This window comes from Varroa destructor, unplaced genomic scaffold (genome assembly GCF_002443255.2).
Source record: "Varroa destructor unplaced genomic scaffold, Vdes_3.0 BEIS01000005.1, whole genome shotgun sequence".
In the NCBI taxonomy this organism is placed as follows: domain Eukaryota; kingdom Metazoa; phylum Arthropoda; class Arachnida; order Mesostigmata; family Varroidae; genus Varroa; species Varroa destructor.
In genome coordinates, this window is record NW_019211458.1 from 23,521,334 (window position 1) to 23,539,193 (window position 17,860).

The 17,860-nt window shown below is 41.8% G+C and overlaps 1 protein-coding gene across 4 annotated transcripts in view; it reads right to left on the reverse strand.

The window, feature by feature from the left end:
- Positions 1–17,860, reverse strand: part of LOC111251144 (uncharacterized) — a 44,470-nt gene that overhangs the window by 9,282 nt on the left and 17,328 nt on the right. For 3 of the 4 annotated variants that reach the window (XM_022807465.2, XM_086990678.1, XM_086990679.1), the window contains 3 exons: positions 14,673–14,893; positions 3,084–3,213; positions 1,764–1,894 (listed from right to left, as the gene is read on the reverse strand). In XM_022807465.2, coding sequence (XP_022663200.1) covers positions 1,764–1,894; positions 3,084–3,213; positions 14,673–14,893 — 482 coding nt within the window. The remainder of the gene's footprint in view (positions 1–1,763; positions 1,895–3,083; positions 3,214–14,672; positions 14,894–17,860) is intronic. The other variant, XM_086990680.1, reaches the window with a different exon arrangement.

The following is a 17,860-nucleotide window of genomic DNA, read 5'->3' on the forward strand; positions in this document are numbered from 1 at the left end:
CTGCATCAGCTTAGATGAAAATGATCGCCTTATCGGAAACTAAATACACCAGGGTTTCCTCAGTTGATCTTTCTTCAGCAGTATTCCATAAGCGCGATTTTTCAAAGTTGTCTTTCTCCCGGGTCTACTCACCCACTTTACGAGATACAGCCAGGGGCCATTAGGAAAAATGACGGGCTATCGCTCTTCCGAAAACTTTTCGTCACCTCTATAACCTCAGTTGAGTCAAGCTAAGGTGCCGGACGTATCAGACACACATTCTGGCTATAGCGGCAAAGCTAGATGCGGAAGTACCGGAAGCTGCCATCGTGAGCAGTTTCTGAAGCACTCTCGGCAACTATCAAATCAAGACTTTTTGTGCTCGCCTCTCGCTTCTTCGTTGCCGTCCCTTGCGCCACTTTCTACCTGAAAAACAGGACGCTGAAACGCCTGGCTGAATAGCAGAGCTCACTGATGATAGTTTTTGTCGCTCGTAATGGTAGCGAAAAGTCATTGCGACAACAACGGAAGTTGCTCATCGCCGAAACCGGCCGACGAAGATCGAGCAGAAGAGCGGCCTGGGAAAGCGAGTAGGCGGCATGACTGAGCACCCAGAGGAGATGAAATCGGCCTTGCCGCCACTGAAAGCGAACGAATACAAGCGGAGAGAAAGAGAGAGGGAGAGAGATAGAAAGGACAATTTGCGACGGTCGGTCGGTCGAAGAAAATGGTCCCATCGTTGTTACGGCAATGTGCACGACCCTGCCCTAACCGTTCGAGGGTAGCAGCAGCCGCGAGCACAAAAACGTAAGTCTCAGAAGCAGCCAGGAAAAATTTGACCGGTAAAGGGGGCGCAGGAGTGTGCGAATTTGGCTGGAGATATCGGAACAGATGTAGACACTACTTGCAATTTCCACGTCCTCTACAGTGATCCGGCAATAATAGTAGCGGGCGGAAAAAGCAGCATAAATAAAGTCGCCGTAAGTATTACGATGGTGTTGGCAGACGGGCGACTGGGCAATTTCTAGTACGACAAAAATTGAAAAGACCTCCTAGGCCCCGGACAGCGCCTATCCCTTCCCTCTGACGTCTGACGAAATCCTGATCTTGTTTGCTGATCAAACTTCCTCAGCAAAAGTGCCGAGCTAAAACGTCCAGGTAATTTAAACGAGAACAAATCGCTACGTGTGTACATGGTGTGTGCGCAGGGCATAAGCAAAATACCGAATATTCAGGCGTTTGTTGTACCGTCTAATATATGAGTTGTGTGCCATTATATAACATCGAACGAAGCGATCTGTATTAATCCATTCGACGATACCTGGCGAGATCGTACGAAATCGATTGAAGCGATCTGTTCTTATTTTTTGGCACAACTTTGTCCCATATAGTAGATATTTACGTTGAAACGGAAAACAGGATAGCTGCTAGTTTAACGAAAGTAGTACGTCCGTAGAGTGTGGAGTTTAAGAGCTTACAAACTCTTAAAGCCTAAGAAGAATTGCTTTTTGTTTGCATTTGTTTGTGCTTAAATTGGTCTGTACTCGCTTTTCTCGGCTAGAAATCGCAGCTGATCTCGAAGGTCTGCATTGAACATATCATAATGTGGAAAATGGTCACATAGAAAATAATTATCAATAGACTATAATACACACTGCCCCATATATCTCTAATATTCAACTAGCATTAACTCCTACTGAAAACATTTAATAACACTGAAACGAGCGTGAGAAATTAACGATTGATTATCTATTAGATAATTAGGTGCTTAACGAGGTAATTACCTGTTGTCCATTGACGGTCCAAATTAAATCGGGCAACGGTTTCGCTGTAAGTCCACAGGTTGCATTGAAGCCTTCGCCACGATAATAACGAGCTTTTACGCCTATTAACTGGGGCTCATCTCGTGGAAGCACTGGAAATAGTAAATGCTGAATAGTAAAAAACCTTTCTCGTGTGACACGAACAACTTCATAACTCAATATGAGACTCCCAGATTTACATTGAAAAGCGGGTGACAGTCTTATGCCAATTCCTAAATAAGGCCGAGTGTTCTCCTAGCGTTTTCATACACAAAGCCATTTTCCATTCAGTGGTCACCATAGCGCTACGCTTTGCTTAGACCGAGCATGCCACATTAGTTGTGATAAAAGTGCGTAATATTATAATAAACGTCTAGAGTATAAAATCTCTCAATATCTTTGCGCGTATTTTCGCTTGTTCTTGATTCACCACATTCATACGTATACCATTTACCCTGTTAATTTAAGAATATTTCTCAAAAAGAACGCGATGTTAATCACTACGCACACCAATACTAGCGGCTAATATTTATTGTTCGACTCGTATTAGCTATTGATTGAAGGGTAGTCGTCGTCACCAGAGTAGTGCACCGGTTATGATAACGTTGGCTAACTTCTAACATCGTACCCCGTGCTGTCCATGGTGTACTTGTTAGGCACGTTCTCGCATGTATATTTGCATGTAGGCACGACAAGAGAAAAGAAAAGCGCAATCCATCCTATTATAGAAAACTGTATTCGAATGAAAGGGACACGATTGGTTAACCATCAAATAAATAATTTGGTTCGACCACGTACCTATACATACATCGGAACGTCACCAGAAGACAAAAGGCTCACCGGTTACGTTTATTCAATCACCACTACTACTGCTAGTAAAGAATTATGAGACGACGATCGACCAACTTGACGGAGGCCCGTCTAGTGTATTCATGTTATCTTATGAGTCCCATGTTCTGCGTTTTTGCCGGTTGACCATAATATTGATGTACAATGGATATCATGTTTATGTATGAGATGTCCTCCGATGAGGATTTCAGCGCTAACGAATGACAAACCCTCGAAATTGCTGGACATAGCACAGCAGCTAGAAATTATTGACTAACAATTTTTGAAGGTATCGTTCTTGTATGACCGAATAGCCGTGGGGTTATGTGATGATAAAACGAAGAAAGCAAGATCCGCTCCGTGACACTTCATCAGTAACTCGAGAGTAAATCGTGCATGCTGTTTTATGCTAATACATTTTCGAAACAGTTGGTAAGCCTATAGATACGTGTACAATACGCGAATGTAACTTACCGTATAGCATTAACGGAGCTGAGGCGCTTCCCACACGGAAACGTGAAGTTGTCAATTCGCAAGCGTAAACAGCTTCGCTTTTTGGAGATGTTCGTTTGAGCCGCAGGACCCCGTCATACGACGAGTGCACCTAAAGTTTTACAATGAAGGAGAAAACACCATTGAGTTAACGATGCGATTACTTGAAAATAGTATTATCTTTTATTATACAGTAGTAGAAAAGAAAAGAAAAAAAAAAAAAGTTTTTTAAGTTACTGAAATGTAAATTGGCGTTGTGTATCGAACTATCTCTTTTTAGCCATATAGCTGTTTAGCTATATGGAATAGGAACATTATCCTTTTACTTTACTTACCTTTAACATGACTTTATAGTTAGTTCTAATGCCGTTGAATCTATTGCTAAGTGGTGATTTCTAGCCTACCAAACCACTATTACAAATATATTCTCCCCTATTTGTTTACTCGCATGGAACGTATCCAAGTCGACGATGTTTAAAAAATTAAAAATCTTAGCTTTTTCAACTTTCGATTCTAACGTAAAGATAAAGTAGTATTAGTAATTATGAAATTAAACGGCAAGACGGTATCGTCACTGCTTCTTTAGAGTGGCCTTTGTCGAACAAGCGCACGTAAAGCTAAAACTGTCTCTAAACTGTGTTGACAATCAAAACGTGCATCTGACGGGGCGTCGACGCGCATGGAGGCGTCTTTGCAGATAAGGGCATGTAGCTGAGTTGTTGCGTAAGAATGAAATTGCCATCAATCGAACAACGATCTACCATTTCGACTGCTGTCGAAGATAACCAGCGCCAGAAGCTTTTAGTCAAGCAGGTCTAAACTGCTTTGAAAGCTAAGGCTTAAAAGGATAGGCCGCTACTCCATTGTTGGAGACGTTTTCGTTCTCAAACACGACTCAATCGTTGACTCTTCAAGGTTTTTCTATGGGAATATGACACGACAGAAAAAAGCAACGAGCAAAATTGAGTTATATTATAAACAACAGAAAATACGGTACACTGCTTCGTCCACTGACCTTTATTTGATAGTAATTCTAGTTTGAAGATAAGCGCGAGTTATTAGAAACGGTCCTAGAAAACTGTCACCTTGTTCCTTTTGTCCCTGGGAAACTTGCGACGCTACGGACGCTTAAAAAGTGTGGGTGTGGATCGATGTTTCATCAGAGATTTTATACTGGGCTCAAGGCTTTTCAGAAGCCTGCTTTCAGTTTCGGTCCGTAGTTGCTAATAGCTACAGCATTGAACCGTCGGTCTTTCTGCTGATCTACCCTCTTGACTTGATAGCTTACCGCAACAATTTGACACATACTTGATATTAATTTTTTCCCGTTCGTTGAAAATGTTCGGTGCTACTTGCGTTCAAAGACCACCGTTAGGAAATTGTTTAGAATAACAAGGAAGAGCTGATTAAGGTTAAGTCGGATCTCACTTTTATAGCCTTTACTTTGTGGAGTTCATTGTAGAGGTACTTCGTTCTTTGTAGAAGCAAGCAATAGCGAACAGCTGTTCTGCTGATTTGCAAAGATACACTTGAAATGGATCATTTTGGCAAACCTGATAACTATCATGGAACACGCAACCTCTCTACCTCTTGCCCTAACAATCGATGAATCCTCCAGCGCTTTAAAAGTTTAGCAGTATGCCATTTTTTCTAAATGTATGATTATTTAAGCTGCACACAACAAGATACGTCGTAGACGAATATTGCTTCTGGCGTCCATTCTCAAATTCTCACCTTCGGATATGAACAACTTTTTCGTTATAGGTTTCCGCCTTGTAACCTTTCGCCTACCTAGGTTAGGTTAAACTCTGACCACGATTGGCCACAGTCATGCTACATTTGTGCGCCACACTTGGCGACGGTTTACAATAAGGTGGTTCCGAAACATGGACACATGTACGGAACTAACGTAGTGATATATACACAACATAGATCAGTAAATTTTCGATGTATTCCTCCTTCGTATGTGCGGGAGGTCTAGATAGCTTTACGTTGTTTAGCGATATGGCCAAGGTAGCTAGCTGTATGTGTTCGCGTTATTAGTTAGCTAAGGTAATTGACCTTCATTAACCTTTGCGGTTGCACCAGCGACCCATTCGAGTCAATCCATTAAGATTATTGGCGCGTTTACACTGCGACGCTTGCTCATTTCTATTTTACTTTTCTAGATACATTTACGTAAAGCTGGGGGCGTCTTCGACAATATTAGGGCACAAAACGTCACAGGAGCAAATTACACCCCAATCGAAATCTTACAAAGGCAACCAAACTTCAAGAACTGAAGCCAACTACGGATGTGGCGAAAGTGACAGTGGGGCAATTTTTTGGACTAACTGGTATTCGATTGCTTGGGATAAACAAAAGCGTATTGTGAATTATCCAACACAGATATACAGATCACTAGCTGGAGAAAGATTTATCCTTATATTTAGACAAAGCATCTTCCCAAATTTGGCCGCAGCAAAGCTCCCCAGGACGTTGGCGGACCGTTCAGACAATTCGATGACTGCAGACTATTTTCCAACTAACGGTGACGTGTAGTAAGTTACTGCTGTGTTTTGTGAAATTGCAGAATTCCGCTCTAACGGCCAACTAGCTACCCGCAAGAGCAAGCGCTTGCTGTAAAGATCTCACAGTAACTCATCAAGCAGGTTTGTCCGTAGCCAGAATAAATGCTTAGTCTATCGTCTTTTGCATTATTGATGCCAGTATTGCCTGATCTACAGTCAGGAGGCTTTAGACCAGTTATACAACGGACTCTTTTCAATTGCCAGCTCACTTCGGACTTCGAGGGACACTTAACACACACACACAGAGCTATGAATGCGGCCGAGCGCAGCGTAGTCACCAAGCCGGCGGTAGCGTCCTGAAAAATATAGAAAGACAGTTGCAGGACAAGCACTGCTTCTCACTGGCTACTGTGTTTTCTCACTTGATACAGGATAAGTGCCTATTGTCGGATATGCGACCTAGCCAGCCTGTAATCATTTGCCATCGCTGCAATGTGTATATTTTGACAAGCCGCTGTCACGTTGAATGTGATGTGTTTCCAAAAGATCTATTATTTATGTTGGTCAGCTCGTGCGAAGGCACATTCACGAAATAACAAAACGGGGAACGTATAGAGGCCTTCTTTGCGCAGGACCGTAACATTTCGGACGACAGTCGATAGATTTAGATACGGCCGTAAGTTGCGGACAGTACAGGAGCGGGAGTGAAGTTTATGACGTATAAAATTGTGCATGTTGTGTAGTTGAGATGGACGCAGCTAGGTGTTATCTGTCTTCCAGTGAGATAAATAAATTAGTCGATTGAATCAGTGAGAATTATTAACTAGCACATATCCGCAAGCTTTAGTACAACATAAAGCATTTTTAAATCCTCGGGGGAAAAGGGGTGGCGGTAGAGGAGATCACCCCTAGCCAATCGGGCAATTGCTGAAAACGTCAATTTACCGAATTTTACTTTGTGGAAAACTAGAAACGCGCTGAGTAATAAACGGAACCGCATTAGCATAGAATACGTCCGCGGTTTTGCCACGCTAATCGGATGGTCGATTTTACCGTCGCAGTAATACTGAACGCTGAGTGCCAGCAGGTGGCTTCCATTACTGAAGGAAAAGTTCTAACGTCGCCATAGGCCAGCAAGCACGAGCGCATAGTGAAACGGTAACTTAATATTATTGATAACCACTTAATCTATGTCTTCAAGTTAATTATAGCCGTATGTTATAGCGTAGAGGGTGACATATTTACTAATAGAAACCAAGAGAAGCTCGAGGTGCCCTTTTGATTATCGCCCACGAGCATGATGCACGTGGCAAGTCCCTCAACTCAACAAATGACAGCTTAATATAAATCTGTTTTACACAATTACTCTGCATCCTTGTTAGCGTCGTAAATATCGCTTAGCTCCAGCAGAGGCCGGCTTCTCTTACCGAAGCAACAAACGTTTCTACGAATAACTATGATTCGGTGCTAAACCCGCATAAAGTCGATGTTATGATCTGTCCTCCTTGAAGCTGTGCCTAATGCGCTCCGTTCAGCCTACTTGAAGTGATGATACTGGCTGATTAGCTGACGATGAAATATTTTTAGGCTACGTTTGTCTTTGCACGTACGTGCAATAAGGGTTTAAGCATTTCGCTATAAATTACGAACGAACAAGTTCACAGTTTAAGCGACACGAGTTTTAGAGCTTCAAATCGAATGAGTTCAATGGCTTCCGTGGATTTTTTCGTGATATACGGCCGCGATTTGAGCAAAGAAATGCAGAGTCACACAATACAAGCGTGCTTGTAAGATGCGAAGCTCTATGTCTATACGGCTTGGGCATATGACGAATACTCCTCCAGCAAGGGCCCATTAGAAGACTTCGCATGCATTGTTAGTTACGCGTATGGACAGCGAAGATGGCTACCAAAGACATAATAGCAGTTTCGTGCACTGGGGTACATGAAAATCAAGACGTGATACAGTCGGTCCTTAAGCTGTTTTAGATGAATTACGTGTCCTCCGGATACCTAATCATGTAGCAAACAGATGTGTTGTGTCAAACGGTGTACAAAACCTGCATATATTAGAATGCACGAATATGGACACCAATAGTTTTCTTTGTCTATTTTCAATAGCCACATCTAACGAAATTGGATGTGGCTCTTCTAAGCGTCCCATACGAATCTGAGATTCGGATCGGCCCTGCTAAAAACCTTGCGATATGTTTCTAGCAGCGTTCGATCGGCGTTTGGACGCGTCTATCGAGTAATTTTTGCCAGCTCCGACAACAGGGGGCGCAACGGCAAGAACATGGATCGAATGAGACAAACAGATAAAACCTGTAGAACGTATAATTTGTCAGAACAATTTGCTATGCTGCCCGTTCCAAGACCAAGCGGAAATCATTTTAAAAAGCCCACTCAAGGATAGCAAATGGCCTTGACGGCCGTTAGCAGCGATATCGAGGTAGTAATGAGAACGATGAGATCATGGTGCGCCCGTTAGCGCTCTCCCCTGACAGCACTGACAAGACGCTGATAAGATACAAGTGCAGTGGAGACGATCAAAATCAGCAGAGCCTTCGAAATTGTCTTGGGCCAAGAGCGCTTGAACAGTCGAAAATCTACCCAAGGCCGTGACTGAAAAGGACTCATACTGACTAGGTACTCAGGACGGCATAGGCAGGAAGATTGAAGCTGTAGCCATTGAATTATTATATTCAAACTGGTCTTATTAGCGCATGAATAATGTCAATAGAAAAAATGATATAATGGACGCCCGCTTTTGAGGTGGATATTCATGTTGTGTCCCACCGGTACAGAATCATGCAAAAATACCGAGCTCACCAAAATAATTAAGTGAGATAGAGAGATATGAAGTAAGCTGGCTGGGAAACGGAGCCCCAGTAACGTACGCTATTCATCGCACATAATCAAATAAAGCTCTCAAATATATCTAGCAGAAAACGCACACTGTGATTTATCCGTTTTTCAAGTTACTGTCCTTCTCAAAGTGAAGCATTAATGTGTATTACAAAATAGAGCTGTGTGTCAAAATTACACCTTTGCTTTTGTGTATATACATAGGTATATGGGTTCGACGAAGAAGAACGGAGCGCCAGATGAACCGAAAGGACGCGCTCCGATGCTGCTAATTATGCAGCATTATTATTAAAACAAATAAAAGCGAATCTTCTATCAATGACAGTCGACAGAAGACTCGCTCAATAAATTGATGGCGTTCGTATAGCGACAATTATAATGAATGTTCGCTTTGTTCAGCAAAAGTTAGTTTGGCCTCAGATAGAACGATAAAATAATACCTGATTAAAAATATAGGGCAAATACAAAATTAAAATCGTTCCTTCTTTGGAATGACTGGAACATATTCGACGGTTGGCGGCAAACAGTGATATAAAGCTAGATACCTGAAATAGTAACTCGCTATCTGTAGGGACGAAAGGATAAAGTGTATTTTTTCCCAGTGGAAATTTTAGTTGTAGGGGATGTCAAGACAACACGTATCGAGAAGCATCGAATTTGTTACATGCACGAAATTTGAATATGACAGAATACTGTGAACGATTAAATCTGGGTATAGCAGAACGATATTTGCCTGGAAGATATATAGCATATCGTTGGGTAATTACGGGTGATTACAGATCTATACTAAAAACCCGATTGACCACGTGCCGTTCTAAGTCGACTTTGGCACCGACGTAGGTTCCGTAAATTATAACTCGCTGCATTTGGCAATGTAGGCATATAGCGTTTCACCGCAAGATCTAAAGTATATAGTGGGCGCTGCCGCACTACCATTTTCAGTGAAGACTGCAGAATCCAGGCACAAAAGACTACTTCTACTAAGTGCGTACCGGGCCAAGGCCGATATACAGAACGCGAGAAGCCTATCTCAAGCTGCAATGAATAAGCAGGCTGCAACTTGTTGATTCGGACTGTGTTTGCCTACATTTGCATACATTTCTTAGAACAACTATATAAGCTGATCCCGAAGCGTAAAATGTCATAGCATCCTACAGTAGAGTATTGACGAAGCACAAACGCTAGAGAAAAAGTGAGTACAGGATGGACTTAAAGCAGGAATTAAATCAAGAATTGCCAGTTATGACCCCTCAGAAGAACCATTATTGTTTTTTTTTTTTATGATTATTGTTAATTATGATTAGTAATATTGCAAGTATTATTTCCTCGTGTTGTTTCTTTTACCACTGTTCGTGGCTTTCATGTACGCTAAGTCGAAGTGTCCGAGGGCAGATTTATTACGAGTCGTTTCTCCTTTAAGCTAAACTAGGTGGCTTTCGATAGCTGACACATAGTGCTTGCTTTCAGTCTTAAAGGGCTCGATTTCACCGTACTCGATCGTTCGAACCTGTGTTTGCGGTCGCTGTGAAAAAAGTAGGATGGTACCTAAGTTCTATTACTGAGAAACGAAGACATCGAAAGTGAAGGGTGTCCATTAAGTTTAAAGTGTTCAAATGTGACATGTTCAGATAGGCGTCCAAGAAGCATGCCAATGGGGTACCTGAACGAGAAAGTACGTTAGTGATTACAAACGTAAAAGTCGAACATTCAGAACGACAAGATATATTGAGAGAAGACAGAAAATGCCTTCAATCGAGGTCTGTTGGGCGACGCGTTAATGGAAAGTCTATGCACGCAAATGTTGACATTGCAAGGTACTGAAAATCACCCCGGAAGCACTCGGTAGCAATATACAAGCAGGAATAGCGGCAGTCTCATTTCGATGCGTAAGAGATAGCGGAACGAGTGCTGGTGAAGGAGCGGATTTTAGGCCAATTCTTAAAGTCTTTATATGCAAGTAAAATGGTTTTTAGGATTCTAATTTTGGTGAAGAGGGCGCAAAAACGTTGTAAGTCGAAATTAGGCTAGATTCGAATGAACGGTGTGTACCAGGCCCTTTGCATCTGCCGACTTATAACGAATAAGTAAACCAATCATATAACAGTTAAAAAAGGCCCAGAACGTGAGAGAAACTCGAGAAGTGATTTATAACAATGGCCTACTATAATAAACGGGATTTGAGTATTTACTAAAAACAGTTTTCTTAAGATAATCTGGATTATCCGAAAATTGATAAAGCCTATAATGTATGGATAAAAGCCGGCAAGGACCTGCAAAAAGCGTTACACTTCTCTTCGCAGGATTTCATATCGCTGTTTTCTCAGCGCCTTGCAACAAACATATGGACATGTCTGGTGATCTCCATAGCAAAGATATATTTTTGCGACGGCTTCAACTTGAAACTGCCGAAGTGATCCTACTTCAACAAACGGGTCCGTTGAGCGTGTTTACTTGAGGATCAGTCGTTCGTCGATACACGGATCCTATTATCAGAGCATACTCCATTTGTCTCTGCTCTCCAGCATGTAAACCTTTTCTATCGGTACGTGAGCACAGCCTTCACTAAGCTGTATATTTGTTAACATTACCGCATCTGTGGCAGGTAAATTGCAGGCGAAAATTTAAGGTACTTTCTATCAGACTAAGATTGTGTCAGACGCTCCATTTACACGTTATAGGCCAAAGAAAACGTCGAGTGTACAAGGCCCTGCTGTTCTTATAGCATGCCTATACGCCGTATAGAAAAACACTACTTCTTTGTGGTGGGTTAAGTAATAGAGTTAGCGAGACGAAAATTACTGGGATCCCATAGGAGCATGTTGATCCCCGATTTCTAAGCGCGGTCTATGCTGTCAGGCGAGCCAGCCGCTAAACCGTAACGACGTGATAGGTTGCGGAAATGGTCAAATTATCAACGAACAAAAGAATTGAATTTTGCTTACCAAGTCTGGGTTATGCTTCTCACACTATCGTACAGCCAATGCCTAGCTAAGCTTTAGTGATCAATTCTAAAAATCCATCTCTACTGTCACCGGCGACGAGGAAGTTTCGTATCAGAATTCCTTAGACGTTCCACATTGTTCCGGCTATTAGTCAGAACAGAGCCTTTGAGTAGCTTCAGAACGGCCGTTGTTAATTTCTGCGTAAAGGGAAAGAAAGTACGTTCATCTGCTTACGTTGACAGCTGAGCCAACCAATTCTTACTTTTAAATCTAAGCACAGGCCGGTATTTGATAATTTATGCGCGCTATTTAATGGAGGATGCAGTGTTTAGTTGTACCTATTATTATTATTATTATGTGGTTCATCGCAAATTGACCGTTTCTAACTCCCCGTGATGGTGCAATGGCAACGTGTTCGCCTAGAAAAGGTCCAGATTCAGAACTTGGGGTGGCTAAAATAGATGCTCAACGGCAGTACAGAAAGCAAAATCTGAACTACCTATTTGGGTCTATCCAATTCGTGCCATAGAGTGTTTAGACAGGCATTTACGTAATCTGGTCGAAGAGGACCAGAGGTGTTGCTCCAAGTCCGTGTAGCAATTTTTTAATGTTAGATTTGACAATATAGAATACGAAGTTTGGATATATCCTGAAAATCTATAGTAATTGACGAGCCCCATCACCCAAGTGCTCCATTTCACGACTGCCATAAAGGTTCTGAAACTATCGTGCTAAGTAGAACATCTACTTTTTCGTTACGCTTTATAAGGAAAACCAGCTAAAGACCTTCATATCGTAGCTGCCTTATGTCGCATAAGATCAATCAACTCAAAAAGCAAAATCATTTATCGCAAAGCTACCCTATCATGTGGTCTTGTGTGGAGAATTGTTAACATATGATAAGCTTATCATTTACTTACAAGGCTCCACCAAACCCTCTGTTGCGATACTTTAATAAATTACCATTGTTTATATTCACTAGGTCGCAGTAGAAAATTTATCTTCGCGTAAGGTTTAACGCGTTTATAGAGTAGTTTCAAGTAAAGACCACGTGCTCTAGATGGTCTGTGCTGCATTCTACCGAAACTAATGACGCGAACCCCCCAAACGTCGACCTCCCCTATATCACCATAAATTTAAGAGAGGTTATCTAGATAGGAAGATATGGAAAATAATATACACATGCGTAGTAATTCTACAATAATACTTAGTAACTTTAAATTCAGCCAAAGCCGACGCTTAGAAAGCCACTGGTATTATACAGTGTAACTATGTTATCCGCCTCATTTCCAGGCGACGACTAAGATAGCCGTGGCGCTCTGGCACAGACAAACTCTATCAACAGGTATCGTCTTTTGGCGAAACCAATCATCCGTCTAACTTCAGTTGACGTTACAACGTAGGGCTTCCGTCTTGCCAATACATTAGGCAAATTACAACAAGGTCGAAAGTCGAAAACGCGTAATAATTCTAATTTCTATTAGACTGAAACGGATTTTCGGTAATATTTTTTTCAACTATAGAAGTATTACGATATTATGGTTTACTGAACATCTCGGAATCCAGCCCATAGCTCCTCTTTTATGTGACAGAAGAATGTATGGGTTGCGAGTATCGAAATAGTTATCTAATGTTCTTTGCAAATACATGTTTAATTGGTTAATGCTCGTCAAAGATAATGACCCTATCAGCACTATAACGAGAACGGCTTAACTCCCCGCTGTATGGCACTGTGTACGTTGCAAATATATATGTACCTTCGAGAAAACTCTAGGTAACTAATGCCGGTCAAGTTCAAGTAACCTTGTTTTCTTCGACAACTTTACTAGTTGGATTGCGTCAGCCATATGGTCCCATCTAGTGGAAGAGTAAGTTGAGACGAGTACCGCTGGCTTTATCAACATACCGCCAAAATCAGGCGACGCTACCCTGGCAATCAGGCCCCCTGCTCGTCACAATCAACCTAGGAAAGCTGTCAGTACTAATTAATGCACTAATTTCTTGAACACAGTATAGCCGTCCTCCTAATTTGGCACGTGCCAATACGACTGTCACGGCTTGCTTTATTGTTATATTATTATAATATAAAAATAATGCTAGTCCCAGTTTTAAATTTTAGCCTTCTTATCGAATGCTACGAATCTATGCACTTCTTTTTTCTGATTGGGCATTATTATGCCCCTAACTTGCGACGGTTAAGAGTTGCCGATTAGAGGCCTTTCCTAGAAACTTCATTCATTAAATTTCTGCTGAAAACGACGAAAGTTCATCTGTGACGCTACTAATTCCCTCTGCCGACTAAGATAGTTTTGCTCCGACGTTTGCTGTTATCATTCCGGTAGCTACAATCAAGTCGTATTCCAAATTCAAACGTGACACACGAACTTACTGATACTGTAATTACCAGATACGCAAACTTCTGCAAAAGCCATTTAGACTTATGGTTGATCTGCGGACATCCAGCGTTTTAAATCAATGTATAGGTCAGTATTTCAAAGCTGTTTGCCTAGACCTTGTTGTGCGAACATTCGTACTAGGAGTAGGATGCCAAGCAATCCATTTTATCTTAGTTGTTCAATGAAAACCTCGCGAGCTCTATTGAAGATTATGTGGCGTGTGTCAGGCAAACAAACTAGGATTTGGAATCTGTGCTCTTTTCATTTCCATTGCCCACATATACGTGCGCCATCGTCAAGCGTATTTGCCGCCATTAGCTGCTTTGGCCCGGAACACTCTAACAAGTTTTCCTCTATTCATTTTACGATCATTTATTTAGTCCGCCAGTATATGCTTTGAATAATCATGACTGAGTGGAGTTCATTAAGGCAGTCGTTGCTCCACCTTTTCCCCTACAGCATTCGTGTTAATCGAATAAATGTCAAGGTTCGTTGAGTATTTATATCCTGCACGGTCTCGTCTGGATGCTTTTGTGAACACGTTGGCCATGCCCATATTCTGACCGATCCACCTATGTATCAAACACTCAGTATATCCATATATGATTAATGCATCCTCTCTGCCTTGTTGGGCATCGATCTGACTACGTTGCGATATATGCTTTTGCGCAACATTTGAAGTGTTCCCTGTTAGTGTAGATAGCCACCTTCTTGTGTTCCATCAGCATTCATTATGAACCATAGATGGACCTTTCGTTCTTCGAAAAACCTCAGATCTGAATTAATTTATGCTAAAAATAAAAATAAACTTTTCTAAATTTTTTGTGTACCTATTTTTGACAAGACGGATACATACATCTACGAAAACTCCGGGTCGGTCAAAGACGAGCTTTTCATTTGCAAGTCGATTAAATCGGAAGACTTCTTCACTGTCATGGAACCAACGTACCCGCGATATCGTTTCTGGTTCCTGGCGAGCGTTAACAGGTTCAAACGAGCAATTGAGAAGTGCTGACCGGCCCAGCGCCACTGATGGAACTAGTAGCGTCACTTTCAAGCGATCAGCTTCACAACGCGCTGTAAAAGATCCAACAAATAGAAAAAAAATACGGTTACCGTACTGATTCGAAGTACAGAGTGGAGGATTACTTTATGGCTGCGTAAACATAAAGAGGCTTGTAGCTCGGAACTTGGTTCGTAATTGTTTCGTTCGGTGAACTAATCAAGCAGAAGGTACGTTCCCAAGAAGGAACTTAGTCTAAAAAACTAGCTTCTGCACCTGATAGGAAGCAAAGAGAAAAACAATATATATATTATTACTTGCTTCCCTATAGAGCAGCACTTTGTTGTTCTGATTGTTGTTTCCGTCAAAGGCTTATGCAGCCAAATGTCGATCCGAACATTTTATGAAACGGACCGTATGACCATCAATAAACCTATTTGGTGCTCACACAATATTTTCTCATGTACTTTTGCTTTGCTTACCTTAGCTACTAAATATCTTTGAGCCATAATTGCGAACTAATTAAATTCAGGCATAGCAAAAACGAAAGGCAGAAACCATTAACAAATGGAACGTATCTTAGGTTCCAGAATTCATGACTTTGTCGGTCGAATCCAGGTGAATCAGCGACGGCACAAAGATGCCACAAATCGTCTCTGTTCGCACGTCGTATATTATATAATGAAGTTAACAGTGTTTGTTTAATCATAGCGTCAGCCCACCATAGGGATATATTTACGGAAAAACAATGGATCAAATGGAGCCATAAGGATAAATCACAAGTAATCATTACTATGTTTATTATATGTAATAGTGCCACTCATTAGTCACAGAAGCGGTTCTCCTTTCTACCCAATTGAGTAGGATAGACAGGATAAGAGAAATATTACGCGTTGCAAGAAGCCACATCGCCGGCAATATCATTTCACAGCTTATAATGCGTGCGTCGAGCAGTCGGAAGCCGGTTCGTATGGGGTATGGGGTACAAACGTTGGTCTTCCCGCGAGCCAGTGAGTTACTGACGCTTCATAGTTACACAGTCTGCATGAGTAATGGCACGACGGACGACCAAGAACTTTGGTTCTTTTTCCCAATGGGAGGGACGATACGGCGCTCCGCGAGATGTGGCTGGTGACGTTGGCACAGCACCCGCCGACCTAGCAGTCTCAGGAACACCTAATCGTTGTCCGCAAGCCACTATGGCATTTACGGTACTTATTGAGGGGCATCGAGTGTGCAGCAGCAACCACGGACACAGTCAAGGCCAGTATAAGCCACCTCCGGTAATGCACGAGGCAAGAAGGAGCCCTGGCCTCCGTGTGGAATCGCCACACGCAGCGGAGGCAAATGCGATAAACATTGCCACTGTACGCGTAGTGTCAAAGAGGGCAACAAGACTAGGAAACCCTGTAGGCCAGATGAGTACACGTGTTAGTGGACTAATATGCGCTAGTAGTTAGAAGTCAGCGACCAGTAGTAACATACAAGCATGCTCCGTCACAGTTGACCTAAAATGGCTGAAAAGAGCGGAGGAGGTGGCGCAGTAGTTTGCATAGGATTATTCATTTTTCTTTGAAGTCAACGTTATGGATTAGAAGATAATAATGGGAAAAACGAAGTGGTTCTTGTACCTGAGACTGAACTTCTTGTTAGATTATAGTACTTCGGTTGGGTAAACTTTTTCGTATTTTGATTGCGCTTTTGTTTATTTCCCATGGCCGGATATTTGTTGTTCTAAATGTTCGCCATATTGTGTCGGAAACGATATATAGCCAAAGAATCTCCTTCAGAGGTGGCCTGATGCGAGCTTTAAGCAGGCACACCCTCGAATGCATCGACTAGATCATGTTTGACCTACGAGTGTGAGTCACACAATATTATACACCTGCATTCCCAATTAAGGACTAAATAGATCCTGCTATAGTTTTGTTTGCCGCATTTAGCTTGCTATGATAGCCATACGCAATACTGTTCCGGTAAGCGTACCTGAGAAGCTCAGATTTGAACTAGAGGTCAAGTATTTGGCTACAGAATTTCGTAGATAGTTGAAAGTATTGGACGCCTGATTCCGCCGTTGTGTTCGCGAACATGTCTTTCAGTACGATTTGAGCCCGACAGCGACGGTTAGCAACTTGGTGGCCATATCATTTCATTTGTTCAAATAGTTATTATTGCGAGGTATTATTGTAGTTAAGTTTTTTTTAAAAAGGCTCATATGCAATTGAAGTGGGCTGAGCTATAGAGTAGATCCAACAGATTTCAATAGTCTCGGCAACAGACGAAAAAAAATCAAGGAATAAGCGCTTTAATGCAAAAAAAAAAAAGTCGAAATGATAAGATACGTCTCAACAAGCCGCTATTACAATTGACTCTATATGTTAATAAGATTGAGTGTCCCTTTTATACACCAGCATAGAGGTAGAGCTACTCCATAGAAAGCTGAAGAAAAATTGACAGGAAACCTAGACGATTTCTGATTTTCATCAAACACCAACGAATAATCTATCCCAGCTTACACATGTGGTAGTTATAGTTATAACGTACGAAATCGCATTTTAAATCAATATAAATCGTTCGTAACTTCCAATAATAGTAAAAGTAACTTAATTCTGTTTTGTCACAGTGAGATGCTGGCTCAAATCCAATCAAAGTTCGATTCATTGATGGCTTTCGCCTTTTTTCTTTTACCTGTCGCGTTCACATTCCTTCCCTGCTGGTCGGCCACTTTTTTACTGGATTTAGATCCGAAGGGCTAATAGCCAAATCGTTCGCTGGAAGGCCGACGTAGAGGGGCTAATTTTTTTGGCCCGTTTTTTTGGAGCCTGAGCACAGCCCGATCGGATATGCGCGGTTATTTGCCATCTTCTTACTATTATATGGTAGTCAGACGCCTTTCGGACTTATTTGGACTTCGGTCACCTACGGCAAGCTCAGCTGAACGAATAAGAATGGCTGCATACAGGTAGCTCGCCTATATAGTATAACGTCTACGTTTCACCGCACACTGTTTAGAAATCTAAGCGTAGGATAGATATATCCGC